This window comes from Nelumbo nucifera, chromosome 3 (genome assembly GCF_055504915.1).
Source record: "Nelumbo nucifera cultivar China Antique chromosome 3, China Antique-T2T, whole genome shotgun sequence".
Classification (NCBI taxonomy): domain Eukaryota; kingdom Viridiplantae; phylum Streptophyta; class Magnoliopsida; order Proteales; family Nelumbonaceae; genus Nelumbo; species Nelumbo nucifera.
In genome coordinates, this window is record NC_142651.1 from 67050179 (window position 1) to 67067837 (window position 17659).

The 17659-nt window shown below is 41.3% G+C and overlaps 1 protein-coding gene across 1 annotated transcript in view; it reads left to right on the forward strand.

Moving 5' to 3' along the window:
- The window catches only part of VAR3 (zinc finger (Ran-binding) family protein), a 32253-nt gene extending 19391 nt beyond the window's left edge, over positions 1–12862 (forward strand). The window contains exons 3-5 of the mRNA XM_010248072.3: positions 689–972; positions 10956–11054; positions 11155–12862. Of these exons, the coding sequence (XP_010246374.1) occupies positions 689–972; positions 10956–11054; positions 11155–12634 (1863 nt within the window). The 3' untranslated portion in view covers positions 12635–12862. The remainder of the gene's footprint in view (positions 1–688; positions 973–10955; positions 11055–11154) is intronic.
- The last annotated feature ends 4797 nt before the right edge of the window (positions 12863–17659 follow it).

Here is a 17659-nt window from a genome sequence, read left to right on the forward strand (position 1 = left end):
CTCTAGTTTAATGAATTAATTTTCTGTTACTGATAAAAAAAAAACAGACAAGTAGTTTATTGTCAAATTACAGGTTAAAAATATAGCTATCCTTTGTATTTGGATTTTATCAGGTCAGACTCAGTAGTCCCAGTTAATAATCAGATTCGTTCTGGGTCTGTTATTACACACCCTATAGAGTCTGGTTTAGGCATGATTACCAGCTTGGGACTGGGTCTACACTGGCCTGATCCATTGACAGCATTATTGGTGTTCCTTTTCTATTTTTAACTTTTTTTATTTTTTATTTTTTATTTTTTATTTTTTGGGGGGGGGGTGGTTGGACCATTGGAAGCTTTTCTTCATCACTAACCTGCAATCCTGACCCCCCTCCTGGGGCACCCAAGGCAAACATACATGAAACCATACACAGAAAAGAAGATTGAGAAGAGAGTAAAAAAAGAAACCACAAGTAAACTGTAAAAGGAAAAGAAAGGTGCTTTTTACCATTGCTGCTCCATGTTTTCCCTCTTTCCCATCTGAACCTTTTTGGTTAATTTTATAACACCAGAGAATTATTGTATTACTAATTTAGGAGTTTTGGTTTTTTTTGTAATCCTATTCAGCTTGAACTGTTTCTATGTTGTCCTTAATTATTACACATAAGGATAAGTTGTTTGAACTGCTTCTGAAGTCTGTAAAATTTTAGGAGTTGGAAATTGAGAGAGCAAACATGGTTGACCTGATGCGGTTTCTGTTGAGCTATGCATGCAATCCTCTTGCTGGTTCAGATGGGAACAATCTCAATAATAGACATGTTGTTGAATCATCTGTCCGTAATCTGTTAAAAGAGTTGGCTAATTTGAGTGGAGCTGTTCAAGAATCAGACCTTTCTGGGTCAACTACTCGGCAGTTCTCAAATGGGTACAGGCAGACCACAAGGCCTCTTGGGCAAAATACTGAAATGAAGAGAGGTGATTGGATTTGTCCAAAGTAAGTAGTAGATTCAGCCCACCATCTATGCCAAACAACTATAAGTAATCAATTCTTCTTTTAAATCTTTCCATTTTGCAACATATTCTTTCTTACTGCATGAAGTGGCTCCTCCACTTGATGTTGTTATGTCAAATGGCTTTAGTTTCATGTATGCTAAGTATTCTTATGTTACTATGTCAGATAGCTACCTCCATTTCATCTTCTCTTTTATTTTGTTCTCTAAGGTTTTTCATTTAGCATCATATAAAACCATCCACTTTCTGCTTGCAATGTTGAATATTCGTGTCTTACCATATGCTATAACTCTTGCTAGTTTAGCCAACTTATGTTTATTCACTTTTTGTAACTTGGATCTTACTATCAAAAATTCCCATTCATAGAAATTTGACACAATTGTATTATTCTGGAACTTGTATGTCTTTTTTTTTTTAATGTTTGAACATGGTATGGAATAGGAGTCTGGATTAATGATTAAGGTTTTGTTTTCTATCTCATAAATAGCACAAGAAAAGTAGAATATTAAACTAAATTTGGCTAGTTTGATGGTACACACCTCTTTAGGAATCAGGAATCTGATGGATGTCATAGATTTCTGCCAACATGTTGGTGGTTTCTTGGGCCAGTGGAAGTAAAGTTAACTAGAAAACAAAAGATGGGACAGTAAGGTTATCACCCTTAACATATTCTTTCTGAATTCTTAGATTGGAAACCCCTTTACACAGTCATTAATTCCCTATCCTTCCATCTATTATTTGATCTAAATCTTCATGGCTACCAATAAATCTCGTCAACTTATACCACTCTGTGAACTGCAAAACTTGTTTTGAGTATATCATATTCTGGTCCTTTGGCAATGCCCTTAAACTACTAACCTATAGATTCTTAATATATCTTAAAACTTGGAGTAACACTGGTGTCTCAATCCTAATAGAAGTTCCATGATGTGGTTTTATCAACAACACCCTGAGAAGATATTGTGGAGTTGTTTGAAATTCCTTCCTCTCAAATATACTTAGCAAGCGGCATACCCAAAGCCAAGGAACATTATGCCAATGCCATATAAAGTTGTTCTTCTCTCAAGGAAGCACTGGTTGGACATGGCACCGATACCCAAGTATAAATGCATAGGAGGTATTATTTGAAAAGGTGGCCTACTTGTGCTAATGCAGTTGAGAGAGTAGTATATGTGGCTGAAAGTGCTGAGAGAAAAAATCAGATTTAGCGAATGTAGCACTTCATTCCTGTGGCCAAGGTTCAAAATTTCGTCATGTGTCAGACCGTATCAGCTAATACGTATCTTATCAGTGGCATAGTTGTCAAGGTGATGCCTGGGCAACAAGGCACTCTTGGAGGCATGCCTCACTTAATCACCAAGCAGTTTTGTATGTTGTGTTATAAAATACTTTTATGTTCTTATTTTTTTGAGATTATAGTTATAAAATAGACATCGATAAATGAAACATTGGTGTTGAAGATAAGGGAGTTGAGAAGTGCAACTGTTTTGAAATGCGACTCTGTGGTTTTAAAGAGGATTTTGAAGGTGTGATCTACATAAAGAGATTTTGTGATTGTGAACACATGTGACAAAAGGAAGAAGGAACATTGTAGATAGAAGAAGAAACAGTAAAGGTTTTTTTCCTAGAGCTACAGGAACACTTTGAAAAAGAAAAACAGCCAGTCTGCTTTGCAGAAGGGAGAAGGGAAGCGGTTTGGGAGTCTTGCTTGTGATCCAGGAGTACCTGAGCAGAGGAAGCTGGAAGTTGAGAGGGTCGTACTATTAATATTGGCCAACAGGTAAATCAAAAGGAGTTGGAAAAACCAAAAACAGAAATAGAAGGTACAGAGAAAGCTAGTTTGGTGATGGCTTGCAATGCTGAAACAGCTAAGCCATTCCTGAACAGCTAAGCCATTCAGAAGGGATGCTTTGTTTTGGGCTAAGCTGTAACGTTAGTGTATTTGTATCTTTGTATTTTCTTTTTTCATTTCTTGAAGTTCTTTGTGACTCTTGGAAGATAAGTGTGTTTGTCTTCCACTTGTAAATTTTCTACTGATGAATTAATGAAAGTGTTATTGATCAAAAAAAAAAATGCATGGGGGCACAAATATTTTATTACAGCCAAGCAAGAAATTAGCAACTGGGGCAAAATAAGAGATGACGTTCATGTGAACCTAGGTATTAAAGGAGCTGTAATGATCACACCATTTGGGAAGAACAAAGCCATGTTGGACGTGTTCGAGTTAGATTCGCAAATGGCAGCAACCATGAGAGAAACAGGGGCTGGGCAATGCCTGATCTCTAGATGGTCTCCGATAAGGTGGCTCCCCTGTTTTCTAGTGGCAAGGGGCAACATCACAATAATGATAGTAGGTCTGCCGTTCCACTTGTGGTTGGAAGGGACTCTTGAAAACTTTGCTTTGTTGTGTGGAGGTGTGCTAGAGTCCTTTGACATGAGCAATCCCTGAACAGTGATTATTAAGATTGTTGGATCTAAACCAAAATTAATATGAAGATTGGTGAAGGTGCAGTCAAATGGTCTATCCTTCAATGTCTGGATAGTTACCTCTGTCAAAGAAGAGCTGTTGAAAGGAGGGGGCAAGGAGTAAGATAGTGACATGGTACTTGAAAGGCCACATGCCCGTTTGGGAGGAGGAAGTAAAGGGTAGAGGAACTTATACCAATATGAACTGGAAAGCAGGGTGGGGAGAAGAAGATGCATCACATGCCAGCAAGATTAACTCATCTCAGCAGTGCAATGAAAATCAGATGGCCGGGTTTATATATTTTGCACAAATGATATATCTCAAAAAAAAAAAAAATTTTTACACAGTTGGTGAGTCAGGGTAGGAATCATTACACCTATGAGGGGGCATATGGTTGCATACAAGAAAAGTAAGTGGGAGGGGTGGGCCAAGTTTTAGATCCTAGTGTTGAGCACTTTGAGTCATTGTTAGCCAACTTGGAAATGGATCTGCCACGCGATCGATAAGGAGTCATGTGAGCAGCACTAGTGGTGGGCTGACCACTCAAATGAAAATAGGTCCACTAGGTTCTCAAGTTGGTCCCCAAGAGGGTTCAGGCCCCCTCTTGGGGTGCTTCAAGGGGTATAATTACCCTTTGGAATGGAGAAAAAGTGGTGTATTTGGAGGAATTGATTGGTAAATTTTCAGTTTTTGTAAAGTCCTGCCTAGGTTAACCTCGGATCACTGGCCAATTTGTCTCTATCAAGGAACAAGTGGAGGAGGACAAGATGAGTCCTAGGTTGAATGGGTTGGGATTGAGTTCCATAGGAAGCTTCAAAACTTAAAAGAGAAAATCAAGGAGTGGAATTTGAATCACTTTGGAAGAATTGAAGAGAAAAAATCAAATCTGATTCGCCAAATTCAAGAGTTGGATAGTGTTGGAATAATGTTAAAATAACTTAGTTGCAGATGTTAGGGCCTGTTTGGCTAATTAAAGTGTTTTTTATTTCGTTTTTTTATTTCTGTTATGTCTGTTATTGTACTCAGGGGCACAAGGGTCTTTCCCTTGTTATTTTTGTCGCCCTATATATAGTAAAATAAACATTGGCACCGCCAGTACTGTTACATTGCAAACCTTCTCTCTTCTCTCCTCTCTTCTCTTCTTTTCTTCTCTTCTCTTCTCTCCTCTTCCACTTATCTCTGGCCGGCTACACTGTCAAGATGGTATCAGAGCAGGAATGCTGATTAAAAGAGAGCAGATCGATCAACCCTACTGTCAAGAGAAGATCGATCAACCCAAAGAACAGATCGAACAGACTAGCAGAAAAGAAATCTGATTCTGAACTACAGAATAGCTACAACTGGTACAGTTCTCCCTATTTTTTCTCTTCTTTACTCTCCTTGGTCATGTGCCGAGTGAAAACCTTATGAATCTGGGGCGGCTGAATGTTGTCGAACCTGTGTAACCCTAGTTTTCTTGGATCGTGTGATCCTGTTCATGTGTTAAGACAACTGTAGGTCAATGCTGACCTGTCTTCTCAATGGTTTGAGTTGACTATAAGTAAGAAGGATCTCTCCTACTGATTAGTGGCTGTTAGACATTCTGGAATTCTGGTAGGTGGGGACTGATAAAACTATACAGGTATGAAATCTGCCGAATATTACCTCAGTTTTTGTCCGGAATTTGGTACTGTTTGTGCTCATTCTGGTTGGTAAACCCGAGTGTGTGGGTGTGAACTGAGTGGAGCATTGTTTTGTGGAGTAAGGAGGGGTCCTAAGTCCGGTGTTTGGGACTGATTAACTGCTTGACCATGTCGACTGAGAATTCTGCTACTTCAGAGATCTTAGGGAGCCACAATGGAGTGAGTGGGGGAATGGATATGAGCTTTCCCATGGCTGTCATTCCCTTTGATGGTCTGAATTACCTTGAGTGGTCTAGGGGGATAAAACTCTACATCACTGCTAGGGGGCGAATAGGATACATCAATGGGAGAATAAAGGAACCGAAGTATGGAAGTGCTGAGCATGATAGGTGGAACCAAGAGAACAGTATGGTGATGTCTTGGCTCTTGGTTTCGATGCTGCCACGAGTAAGGAAAACTTTTATGTGGGCTGAAACTGCTTGTGAGATATGGGAACAAGCGAAGTCCACTTATTCAGAACAGAGACACTATGCCAAGATATATCAACTATAAGCTGAATCTTCTACTTGCAAGCAGGGGGAGAGGAGTCTCTCGATGTACTATTTTGATTTGACATCAATATGGAAAGAACTTGATCACTATCAGAATGTGAATTGGAAGTGTGATGAAGATGCAAAGGCCTATAAGTCACTTGTATCACAACAACGCATGGTGTTCACTCAGTTCCAAACGGAAATTCATATTTTCCAGTCGGACAATGCAAAGGAATATTTCCATAGTGATCTCACGAAGTTCTTTTCTTCGAGTGGGTCACTTCAGCGAAGCTCTTGTGCTAGGACACCCCAACAAAATGGTGTGGCTGAACGAAAAAACCGTCACCTTCTCGAAGTTGCTCGTGGCTTGCTGATTCATATGAATGTGCCAAAACAGTTCTGGATGGATGCAGTATTGTGTGCGACATATATCATCAATTGCATGCCCTCTCGGCTACTAGAGTATAAGGCCCCACATCAGCTCTTGTTCCCTACAGCCCCGCTGTCCACCATTCCGATGCGTGTTTTTGGGTGTCGTTGTTTTGTCCACAACCTGTCACCTACTCGTGGTAAACTTGACCCTCGGGCTATTCCTTGTGTTTTTCTTGGTTACCCTTCATCTCAAAAGGGGTATCGTTGCTATGATCCCATTGCCCGCAAGTACTATGTTTCCATTGATGTCTCATTCTTTGAGAGTCAACCGTTCTTCTCGGTTTCTCCTCAGGGGGAGAGTAGGGTTGAGGAGAAACAGGCGACGACTCATATTCAACTACCTCCTTTACCCGATCCTCCTCCGTTCCGGGCTTTTCATCGTCGCCATAAGAGCTAGCAGAGTTCAAGAGCCATGGAGCCGGACACTATGCAACCAACATCATCGGATTCACCCGAGGCAGATCCGTCTCATCAACCAGGTACACTTGCTCCCATTGCTCCTTTAAATGTTGATTCACCTGTCCCCAATGATCTTAATATTCCTATTGCTAAGAGAAAGGGTGTTAGACCTTGTACCACTAATCATCCTATCTCTAACTTTGTGTCCTATGAGCATGTTTCACCTTCGTACCGTGCCTTTCTCTCTTCTGTGGATAGTGTCCCCATCCCTAAGACCGTGGTAGAAGCTTTGTCAAAACCTGAATGGACAGATGCAATGCAGGAAGAAATTGATGCCTTACACAAAAATAGTATGTGGGAGTTGGTAGATCTTCTTGAGGGGAAGGAACCAGTGGGGTGCAAGTGGGTGTTCACAGTGAAACACAAAGCTGATGGAATTGTTGAAAGGTACAAGGCTAGACTGGTAGCAAGAGGCTTCACACATGTATATGGAGTGGACTATGCAGAGACTTTTGCTCTAGTAGCGAAGATGAACTCTATCCGGATTCTCCTTTCCTTGGCAGCAAATCTTGACTGGGATCTTCACCAATTGGACATCAAGAATGCCTTCTTGAATGGTGACTTGGAAGAGGAGGTGTACATGACCCAACCCCTAGGGTTCTGTGCCAAAGGCAATGAACAAAAATGTGCAGGTTAAAAATGTCCCTATATGGGTTGAAACAATCACCTCGGGCTTGGTTTAGTAAGTTCCATTTAGCAGTCCAACAGATGGGATTCAAACAATGCCAGTCAGATCATATCCTGTTTGTAAAAAGAGGTAAAGGTAAAATTGCAGCTCTTATTGTGTATGTGGATGACATAGTGATCACAGGAGATTGGGAGGCTAAAATCCAGAGACTAAAAAAATTCTTAGCCACTAAATTTGAGGTGAAGGATCTAGGCCCCTTACGATACTTTCTTGGAATTGAAGTTGCTCACTCTCACAAGGGCATCTTTATTTCCCAACGGAAGTATGTACTAGATCTACTAGAAGATACAGGCAAGTTGGGGGTAAAACCATCTGATTCACCTCTTGAACCTAATCACCATCTGGGAGACAGTCAGGGAGAGTTTTTGAAAGATGTAAAGATGTTCCAGAGACTCGTGGGGAGACTTCTGTATTTGTCTATGACCAGGCCTGATATTGCCTATGCGGTGGGTGTCCTTAGTCAATTCATGCACAGCCTGAGGACAACTCACTTTGAGGCTGCAGAGAGGATCTTGATATATCTCAAGAAGTTTACTGGAGCTGGTTTGTTGTTCCAGAAACACAGTCACTTAAAAGTGGAAGTATATACTGATGCAGATTGGGCAGGAGCAGTCAATGACCGAAAGTCTACCAGTGGTTATTGTGCCTTTGTAGGAGGAAACCTTGTCACATGGAGAAGCAAAAAACAAAGTGTGGTGGCTAGATCCAGTGCTGAAGCAGAGTATAGAGCGATGGCTCATGGGGTTGCGGAAATCATGTGGATAAGAAATCTGTTAGGTGAACTGGGTTTCGCAGTAAGCAATCCTACGTCACTCTACTGTGACAATAAAGCTGCCATCAATATTGCTGCTAATCCAGTTCTGTATGATAGGACGAAACACATTGAAGTGGACAAGCATTTTATCAGAGAGAAACTTGAAAGTGGAGAAGTGTGCACACCATATGTCAACTCGGAAGAGCAACTTGCAGATATCTTCACCAAAGGTCTTCATCATGTGCGACACAAAGATTTGTGTGACAAGTTGGGCATGATTGACATCTATGCTCCAACTTGAGGGGGAGTGTTGGAATAATGTTAAAATAACTTAGTTGCAGATGTTAGGGCCTGTTTGGCTAATTAAAGTGTTTTTTATTTCTGTTATGTGTTATTGTACTCAGGGGCACAAGGGTCTTTTCCCTTGTTATTTCTGTCACCCTATATATAGTAAAATAAACACTGGCGCCGCCAGTACTGTTACATTGCAAACCTTCTCTCTTCTCTTCTCTCCTCTCTTCTCTTCTCTTCTCTCCTCTTCCACTTATCTCTGGCCGGCTACACTGTCAAGAGATAGGAAGGAGAATAAGACAGCTGACAAAAGGGGAGAGGAAAGAGAGGATATTACTGAAAAGGGAGCTGGAAATCACTCTCTTGAGGGAGGAGATGACCAGGAAGCAAAAATCAAGAATGAAATGGATTAAAGGGTGGGGGGGATTGCAAATGGAAGTAGAAAGAACTTCATTTCATTGCTAGAAACTGAGAATGGAACAATCACACATGAGGAGGAAATTGCAAAGGCATTTGTGGACCACTTTAAATCTATCTATAGAAAGCAAGTACAAAGAAGATGGAAATTAGAAGGTTTGGAATGGCCAACTTTGGAATTTTCTTTGAAGAGGGAACTAGAGAGAAGATTTGATAGGGAAGAGGTCAAGGAAGCCATCTTTTCTATGGATAGGTGTTTAATGCTACATTGATTGCTTTAATCCCTAAGAAATTAGGAGCCTGCCATTCCAAGGACTTTAGACCAATCAGTTTGGTAACTAGTCTCTACAAGATTTTAGCTAAAGTCCTATCTTTGCGGTTAAAAAAGGTTCTCCCATCAATCATCCCTCAGTTCCAAGGGGCTTTCATTCAGGTTAGGTAAATCTCGGACCAGATACTAATTACCAATGAATGTGTTGAAGCTTTTAAGAGATCTGGAAAGAAGGGTGTGGTGTGTAAATTGGATTTGAAGAAACTTATGATTTTGTAGATTGGGAGTTCCTACTTGAAGCTCTGGTGAAATGTGGTTTTGGTGCTGAGTGGTGTAAATGGATAACAGGGTGCTTGCAATCCTGCCATTTCTCAGTTTTGGTGAATGGGGTGGTGAAGGATTTTTTTTGGAGCCATTAGGGGTTTAAGGCAAGGAGATCCTCTATCCCCCTTCTTATTCACTCCTATAGCAGAAGTTTTCAGCAGGTTAATCTCAAAATCCGATGAAGTGGGACTGTTAAAGGGGTGGAAGATGGGAAGATATAGGGTAGTGGTAACTCACCTACAGTTTGCAGATGACATTATCATCTTTTGTGAACATGAAGATGGGTCTAGAAGCCAGGAATGTTAGGATGTTGGCGAGTCTTTTTGAGAAAGTAACAAATTTAAAGGTTAATTTAAATAAGTGTGGTGGCTGGTATCAATTTGGAGCAGGAGGAATTAGATCTGTGGGCGGGGGATTTAGGATGTTTGTCTAATGAGTGGCCACACTGAAGAGAAGAGGAGAACTAAAGAACTGTTGATAGAAGGTATTATGGTGAAGGTGATTCATTGGGTAAAATCACTGAAATTGTTCTCAGACTTCACCTTTGACAATATAAGAAGGGAGTGGGGCACAATTGCAGCTTCATCTTCAAAAGAAAAGTACATAGAATCTGGGACCTACCTGAGAATGGCTTATTGAAACTCAACTTTGATGGTAGTAGCTTTGGAAATCCAGGTCCCTCTGGAATCGGAGTTATAAGAAATGAAAGTGGAGCTATCTCAGGCCTGTTTTCAGGGCCTATTGGGGAAGGGAACCCTACAACAGCAGAGTTAAAAGGCAGTGCTGTGTGGGTTACAAAAACTGGGGGACTAGGGGCAAGAAAGTTGATTGTGGAAGGAGATTCAAAAGTAATCCAGAGCTGGTTGAACCGAACTGAAAAGACTCCCTGGTACATCAGAAATGAAGTCAAAAAGCTGAGGAGAATTGCACGGGATATGCAGCTACTATTCCATTAGACCCCAATGTCAGCCAACAGTCCGGTGGATCAACTAGCAAAGCAAGGGGTTAGCAGAGAACAGTCCTTCTGGGCGACTTTGAAAGCTGAAAAGAGAAAAATTTATGTTTTTTTGCTGTTTCTGTTAAGTTGTTTGGGGTAGTCAGCTTTACCTATAATCTGTATTGATTTTCTCTTATTAATAAGATTTCCTGTTGCTGATAAAAAAATATTCTTTTAACTAAGTGGTTCTCCAGGTGTTAGTTTTTTAAAAATCAAGTGGTTTTCAAGGGTTTCAATGCAAACCCGACTCAGGCTGAGTTCATATAACTATTGGAGACAGCTAGCTGAAAAAGTTGTAGCCCATGGTTTTAGGATGGCCAAATTCTAGGTTTTCAACCATAGGTCCTCTCAAACTTGTCTTACCTGTATTACCCTCAGCCACTCATTTAGTCTTTTTCAATGACAATTGGTGCTTGCCAAAGAACATCCTTCATTATGTCATGAGTGCCATATCACAAATTTGGAGAAAGAAATGGCATTTGAAATAGTAAGGGTGCTTCTTTATCTTTTCTAAATAACTTTTTTTGAAATTTTTATTTTTTCTTATGCACATCAGTTCATTTTAAGATCAACAGAGGTAGAATTTCAACATTTCTTATTTAATGTTGCTTTTGGCTCATTAGTTGATGATTTTTATTTTTCACATTCAGTACTCATTTATGGCCTAAATGTATTCTCTGATACGTAGTACCTGCATTTTCCATCTTTCAGGTGCAGTTTCATGAACTTTGCAAGAAACATGAAATGCCTAGAATGCAACGAGGCAAGACCAAAGAGGCAGCTGACTGGTGGAGAGTGGGAGTGTCCTCAGTAAGCTAAGACTTTGTCCCTCTCATACTTCAATTGTTCCCCCTTCCACAGTTTTTGTTTTGCCTCGCTCAATCTTCTTACTGACTATTCCATCTGTCAGATGTGCTTTCTTTAATTATGGGCGGAATATAGTATGCCTAAGGTGTGACTGCAAGCGCCCTGAAGAGATGTCATTTGGCACCACTGGCCCCAGGTCTGGTTTGGGCTATGGCGGTGGGACTAACCTTAACAAGGCTGATATTGAGAGCAAGCTGGCTACAGGTGATGAGAAGGCAGAAAGATGGTTCAGTAATGTCTCTCAGCTCGACAACACCCCTGACCTTGGTGCTGCCACAGCTGATGAAGATTTTCCAGAAATCATGCCTTTGCGGAAAGGAGTCAACAGATTTGTTGTAAGCACGAGAAAGACACCTCTAGAACGTAGGTTGGCAAATGCTCAACACCGAAGGAACTTAGGTAATGAACTCACTCCTGAGGGTGATGGTTTTCAGACAGGTTTGGTTCCTGAAAGCACCAAGTCCAGTAAATCAGATGATAATCTGCTGCTTTCTGTAAAGCTAACAAACCAGACCGAGAGCAAGGGTGATAAAGAAGAAGAAAAATCTGAAAGGTGGTTTAAGAAGGTTTCCGAACTGCATCGTTCTACAGGTTTGCCGAGTGCAATGTCAGACAGAAACTTCCCAGAGATCATGCCGAAGCATAAAGGGGAGAACCAATTTGTGGTCAGTAAGGACAGTTCATTCTTACCCAAAAAGAACGACAGTTCATTAACCCCCCCATACAGGAGGGGTATGGCTAAGGAACAATCAAGTAATACTAACTTTGTCCGATTTGTCCCTTTTCCACCTGATTACTTTGCTAAAAAGGACACGCACACTGGAGCTTTGGCGGGCAAGACTGTGAGTGAAAAGTCCACTGTTGCTTCTGCAGCTGGGAATATTTCAAATCCATCTGAGAAGTTGAGTGATAGCAGTGCTTCTCCCCATGATTGGGAAACCTCTAAATCTGAGAAATGGATTGATAACCGACAGACTAGTGGAGGGAATTGGAATGCAGATTTTCCAAAGAAGAGCTTCAGTGAGAGGAAGACAGATACTGTTTGTGGGGCTGCAACCACAGGAAACTCAACACAACTACTACCTGGTAATCCGCAAACTGGTGGTAGAGAAAGTTGGAACAGTGGATCTTGGAGGAATGGCACAGAAGGATCCACGAATTTGACAGACAACCCAGCACAGCCGCTTGAGGATCCCCCGAATTATAGAGATAGTTTGACCAGGGGAGTTTTGGGAAAGAGTTTGGAGGGGTCTTGTGTAACTGAACCAGATCCACTTGACATGTCACAAGAGGCAAAAGAACAGAGATGGTTCAGGCGGGTCCAACAGATCAAGGACATCTCCGAGCTGAGCAATATCCCCGATGAAGACTTCCCAGAGATAATGCCAATGAGGAAAGGGGTAAACAGGTTTGTTGTGAGCAAAAGGAAGACACCGTTAGAGAGAAGGTTGACATCTCCTCAATACAGAAGGAATCTTCCAATTATTAACTCTGATCCAGTGAAGGAGAATGATGCGAGCTGAAATATTGGTAGTGTTGTTATACTTGAATGATTTTGCCCTATTACGTTATCTGCTTAGAATGCATTATTCATTTTCTTTCCAAACGGAGCCCTGAAAAATAATACATCTAAAGGCTTGATGTATGGAAATTTTGTTGTAGGGATACATACCGGATTTTGGATTATTGATGTGAACATGATTGGAAGACTACAGTAATTATATGATCTAGACTAGTAATTATATGATCTACGAATGACGAATTCACCAGATGAAAACATGTTCTTTAAAGCACATTTAAGAAATATATATATTTTTTTTCAGTTTGTCTTTTGGATACAAAAAATACATTCAACCAAGAAATGTTTTTTATGTATTTGTTTTAAGAAGCATTGTTTTTAAGCGATAATCTATTTGTTCTTTAGTCAGGTTTTTTCTCTCTGTTTAGAGAGTTCCTCCTGAGGAGTTCCTCCCTTTTTTTTTCTTCTCCCTTTCTCCTCTTCTTTCTCTTGTTATGGAGGTGTGGACCATGTATGTATAGAATTACATGATGCTGCAAATCTGCCCACTTTGTGGGTTGACATATTACAAGCTCTATTAGTGTAACTGATAAAGTGTGGGAGGCGGGTCAAGAAACTCCTGCAACCATGGTTTTGAAAACCAAATAGAACTGAACAGTTGGACTAGTTGACCCGGGAACTGATCACTTCCATTTCACCCTAAAACTGTTTTTTGGCCAAAAAAAACCGTTGATTTGGTCAATGATATGCTGACCTGGGTGGTTGACCTGTTGACCCAAGCAACAATTTTTAGCTGTTATTTTATTTTATTTTTTTATTTTTTTAAGTCAGAACGGGCTGTTTATTTGAACTGGATGGTTGGACTGTTCGACCAGGGAACCAGTCCCCAAATCAGTTGTGTCCAGTCTGGTTTTTAAAACCTTGCTACAACTACCGACGAGGGAGAGAGCTAGCCTCCAACAGGAGTTGGATAATTGTTTTTGCATCACCATCCAAGGTGTGAGACAGTCCCAGATAATCGAGTCCGCGTTCTGTGCACCCATGGGTGCACTGGACGCGTAAACCCACCAATAAGTAACTACCACGTGGCATTTTGAATTTTAGTTTTAGCTAACGGGCTTTCTACCGTTAGTAATTGGAATCCGGTTGAACTGGATGCAAAACGACAAAAATACATTAAATCCATTCAATTTCCCTCTTCCTCCTCTCCTCCGTCGAGCCCTAACCTAGAAACATCCCACATCCCACCGACGATCTCCCTGTTCCTCCTCTTCTCCCTCTATTTATTCCCCACCCCTTCGCCAGTTCGCTCATTCTCCCAAGTAAAAACCCATCCTTTCTCTCCGTAGAGAAAGGACTCAGTTATTTTATACACCGATTTGATGTTCTGTACTGAGGCTGCAAGGTTGAGCTGCGTAAGCGGCACTCCTTTTGGTCGGCTCATGGTGCCGGAGGTGTGGAGAAACAGGGCTACATCGGACAGCTTGTTGACGATTTTGAAGACAGACATCAACTGAGAAGAAGATTCACTCTCTCTCTGTGTATATATTTAAATGGAAGGATTATGACTGAGGTGTGTATATATTTCAGGTGTTCAATCGGTTATGACTGAGGATGTACAGCTGGCAAGATATAACTGTCCTAACCAACACATGTAATATTCGAAACCCCCCCCCCCCCCTCAAGTTGGAGCATCTTTGATGCCCAACTTGGACAAATGATCCTGAAAACGATCAGCTGGGATAGCTTTGGTAAACAGATCAGCTGGTTGTGAGGTGCTTGATACATGCGAAGTGAGTAGCTCGCCACGTTGGATAAGATCATGAACAAAATGATAGTTGATCTTGATGTGTTTAGTGTGTTCGTGGAAGACTGGATTGGCTGTAATGTGGAGAGTGGCCTTGCTGTCACAATATAGAATTGGAGGGTCAGATAAGAGAACTATAAGCTCAGCAAGCACCCGTCGTAACCAGATGATTTCGGATGAAGCGGCAGCCATTGCACGGTATTCAGCTTTGACAGAAGAGCGGGAAACCGTGTGTTATTTCTTAGTTTTCCATGAGAGAAGGGAGTTACCAAGTAAGGTGAGGTAGCTTGTAGTTAAGCGGCAAGTGAGGGACAACTAGCCCAGTCTGAGTCACAAAACCCTTGGAGATGAAGAGAACTTGAAGCTGAGAAGAACAGTCCAGCAGAGAGAGTTCCCTTGATATAACGAACAACTCTTAGTGCTGCATTAAAGTGTTCTTGGTGGGGTTGATGCATGAATTGGCTCAAGCGATTGATAGCAAAACTCAGTTCTGGTCGAGTAACAGTGAGGTAGACCAATTTGCCAACCAATTGTCGATATTGTGCAGGATCTGAATAAAGTGGACTAGTTGCATCAACAAGATGATTTTGTTGTTCCATTGGAGTCAAACAAGGTTTGCAATCTTGAAGACCAGTTTCTTGAACAATATCAAAAGCATACTTATGTTGGTTGAGAAATATCCTGGCTTCGGATCGTGAAACTTCAAGCCCCAAGAAGAACCGTAAGGGACCAAGATCTTTGATGCCAAATTTATTATCAATGTGCCTTTTGAGAGAGATGATACGGGCATGGTCGTTGCCTGTGATGATGACATCATCCACATAGACGAGGATGGAAATAAAGGAATCCTTTGAGAAGGTAGTGAAAAAAGAATAATCAATAGTGCACTATGTGAAGCCGAGAGCAGTTAAGGCGTGTGTAAATTTTTCAAACCACATCCAAGAGGTTTGCTTGATACCATATAAAGATTTTTGTAGCTTGTAGACATGAGTAGAATCAGTGGTAGTAAAACCATGAGGAACAATCATATAGACCTCTTCATGAAGATCCCAATGGAGAAAAGCATTGTTAATGTCAAGTTGGTGAAGTTCCCAACCCTTGATGGCTACCACAGCAAATAGACAATGGAGTGTTGCCAATTTTGCTACTAGAGCGAAAGTGTCATGATAGTCAAGACCTTCAACCTGAGTGTATCCTTTTGCTACAAGGCGAGCCTTGAAGCGCTCAACAGTGCCATCGGCTTTGTACTTTATTTTATAGACCCATTTGGAGCCAATGAGACACTTTCCCGGAAGAAGAGATACAATTTGCCATGTATTGTTACATTCTAGAGCTGCTATTTCATCAGCCATAGCTTGGCGCCAACGAGGATCTTGGGCTACTTGAGCATAGGATTTTGGTTCAACATCCAAAGCAACATGGTTTAAGTTGGCAATGGAGGGCGAGATGTCACATACATAATCATTGAGCCAAGCTGGGGCTGTGGGATGGTGGCGAGGACGAGGGGTATGTATTTGGGCTGGAATAGGAGCTTGGACTGGCTCACAAGTTTGGGTGTTGGGCTGAGGTGTAGGAACAGTTGTTGGATTAGCATCAATAGGTCCATGGTCCTGTGATGGGTTAAGGACTGATTCAGTAGGTGAACCATTATCTGTGGTTGGGCCCGAATATTCAAGATCATCATATGGGTTTGGTGGTAATGACATAACATTAGTTGGGCCAGAATCTTGGAAGGAAAGTGGACTAGTCTTGTATGGAAATTTTGTTTCATAAAAACAACATCTCTACTGGTGAAGATCCGTCGGGTTTCAAGACTATAGACCCGATAACCCTTTTGCCCATGTGGATAGCCCACAAAAATGCAAGGTTCAGCTCTGGTAGCAAATTTGTCCAAAGGTTTAGGAATTACTTGAGCATAGAAAAGGCATCTGAACACCCGCAAGTGATCATATGAGGATTTCTTGTGAAACAAGGCTTCATAAGGAGAAATGTTGGACAATATTGGGGTAGAGAGTAAATTGATAAGATATGTGGCAGTAAGTACACATTCACTCCAGAATGAATTGGGTAAGGACCCTTGAAACATTCACTCCAGTTTTGGTGAAGAATACCTTGGTTGCTGAAATATTTCTACACAGGTCCAGAAGTGAACTCGACACCATTGCAGATCGAACATATTTTACAAGAGCATTAAATTGTCGAGTAACCATGGTGCAAAATTCCATAAGATGAAGACTAGCCTCTGATTTATTTTTAAGCAGATAGGTCTAGGTACAACATATATGGTCATCAACAATAGTGAGGAAATACCGAGCACCGGAATGTGAAGGAGTTTTGTAGCCTCCCCAAATATCACAGTGAATCAAAAAATGGAGAAGGGCTACGTGTATTACTAATAGGGAATGGAATCCGAATTTGCTTGGCCTTATGGCAAGTATCACAACACTTGTCTAAGCTAGAAGTAGATATACTAGGTATGAGTTCCATGCGAGATTGTGAAGTATGGCCTAACCGCTGATGCCATAGTTCAGTACTGATGTGAGCAATGGAAGAGGTAACAGTCAATGGTGGTGGAGAAAAAATGAAGTGGTACAGTCCGTGCCAAAGTCTACCCGTCCCAATCACAATCGTTGAATGCGGATCTTGAAGTGCGCAAGGAGAAAAGACAGCCACACAATTTAGTTGCTGTGTAGTCTTGCTCACGAATAAGAGGTTGCAATGAAATGTTGGAATGAATAAAACATCATGTAAGGTATAAGAACCCATAAAAATGGAACCACGAGAAGTAGCATAAGTGACTGAGCCATTCGGGAGGCGCACAGAAGTATTGATAGGTTCAGAAACATGGAAATAAGATGGTGAAGAAAGCATGTGGTCAGATGCGCCACTATCCATGATCCATTCTATTGAGGTTTCAAAAGACTTGCCAGCAGTGGTGTTGGCAGCAACTTCAAAGGATTCACGATTTAGGAGAGACATGAGTTGAGAATATTGGTGACACGATCTTGCAATGGTCACAATAAAATTTAGATCGATTGTTCCCATTCTTGGAACCAGTTGCAGCTAGTGCGGCAGCTTCTGGTTGCAGTGGCTGTGGGGAAATTACGATCTGATGTCGTTCTTCTTGGGTGACGAACGCGTACACCTTGTCAAGGGATGGTAATGGTTCTGTTCCCAGAATACTTGAGCGATTTCCATTAAACTGGTCATTCAGCCCCATCA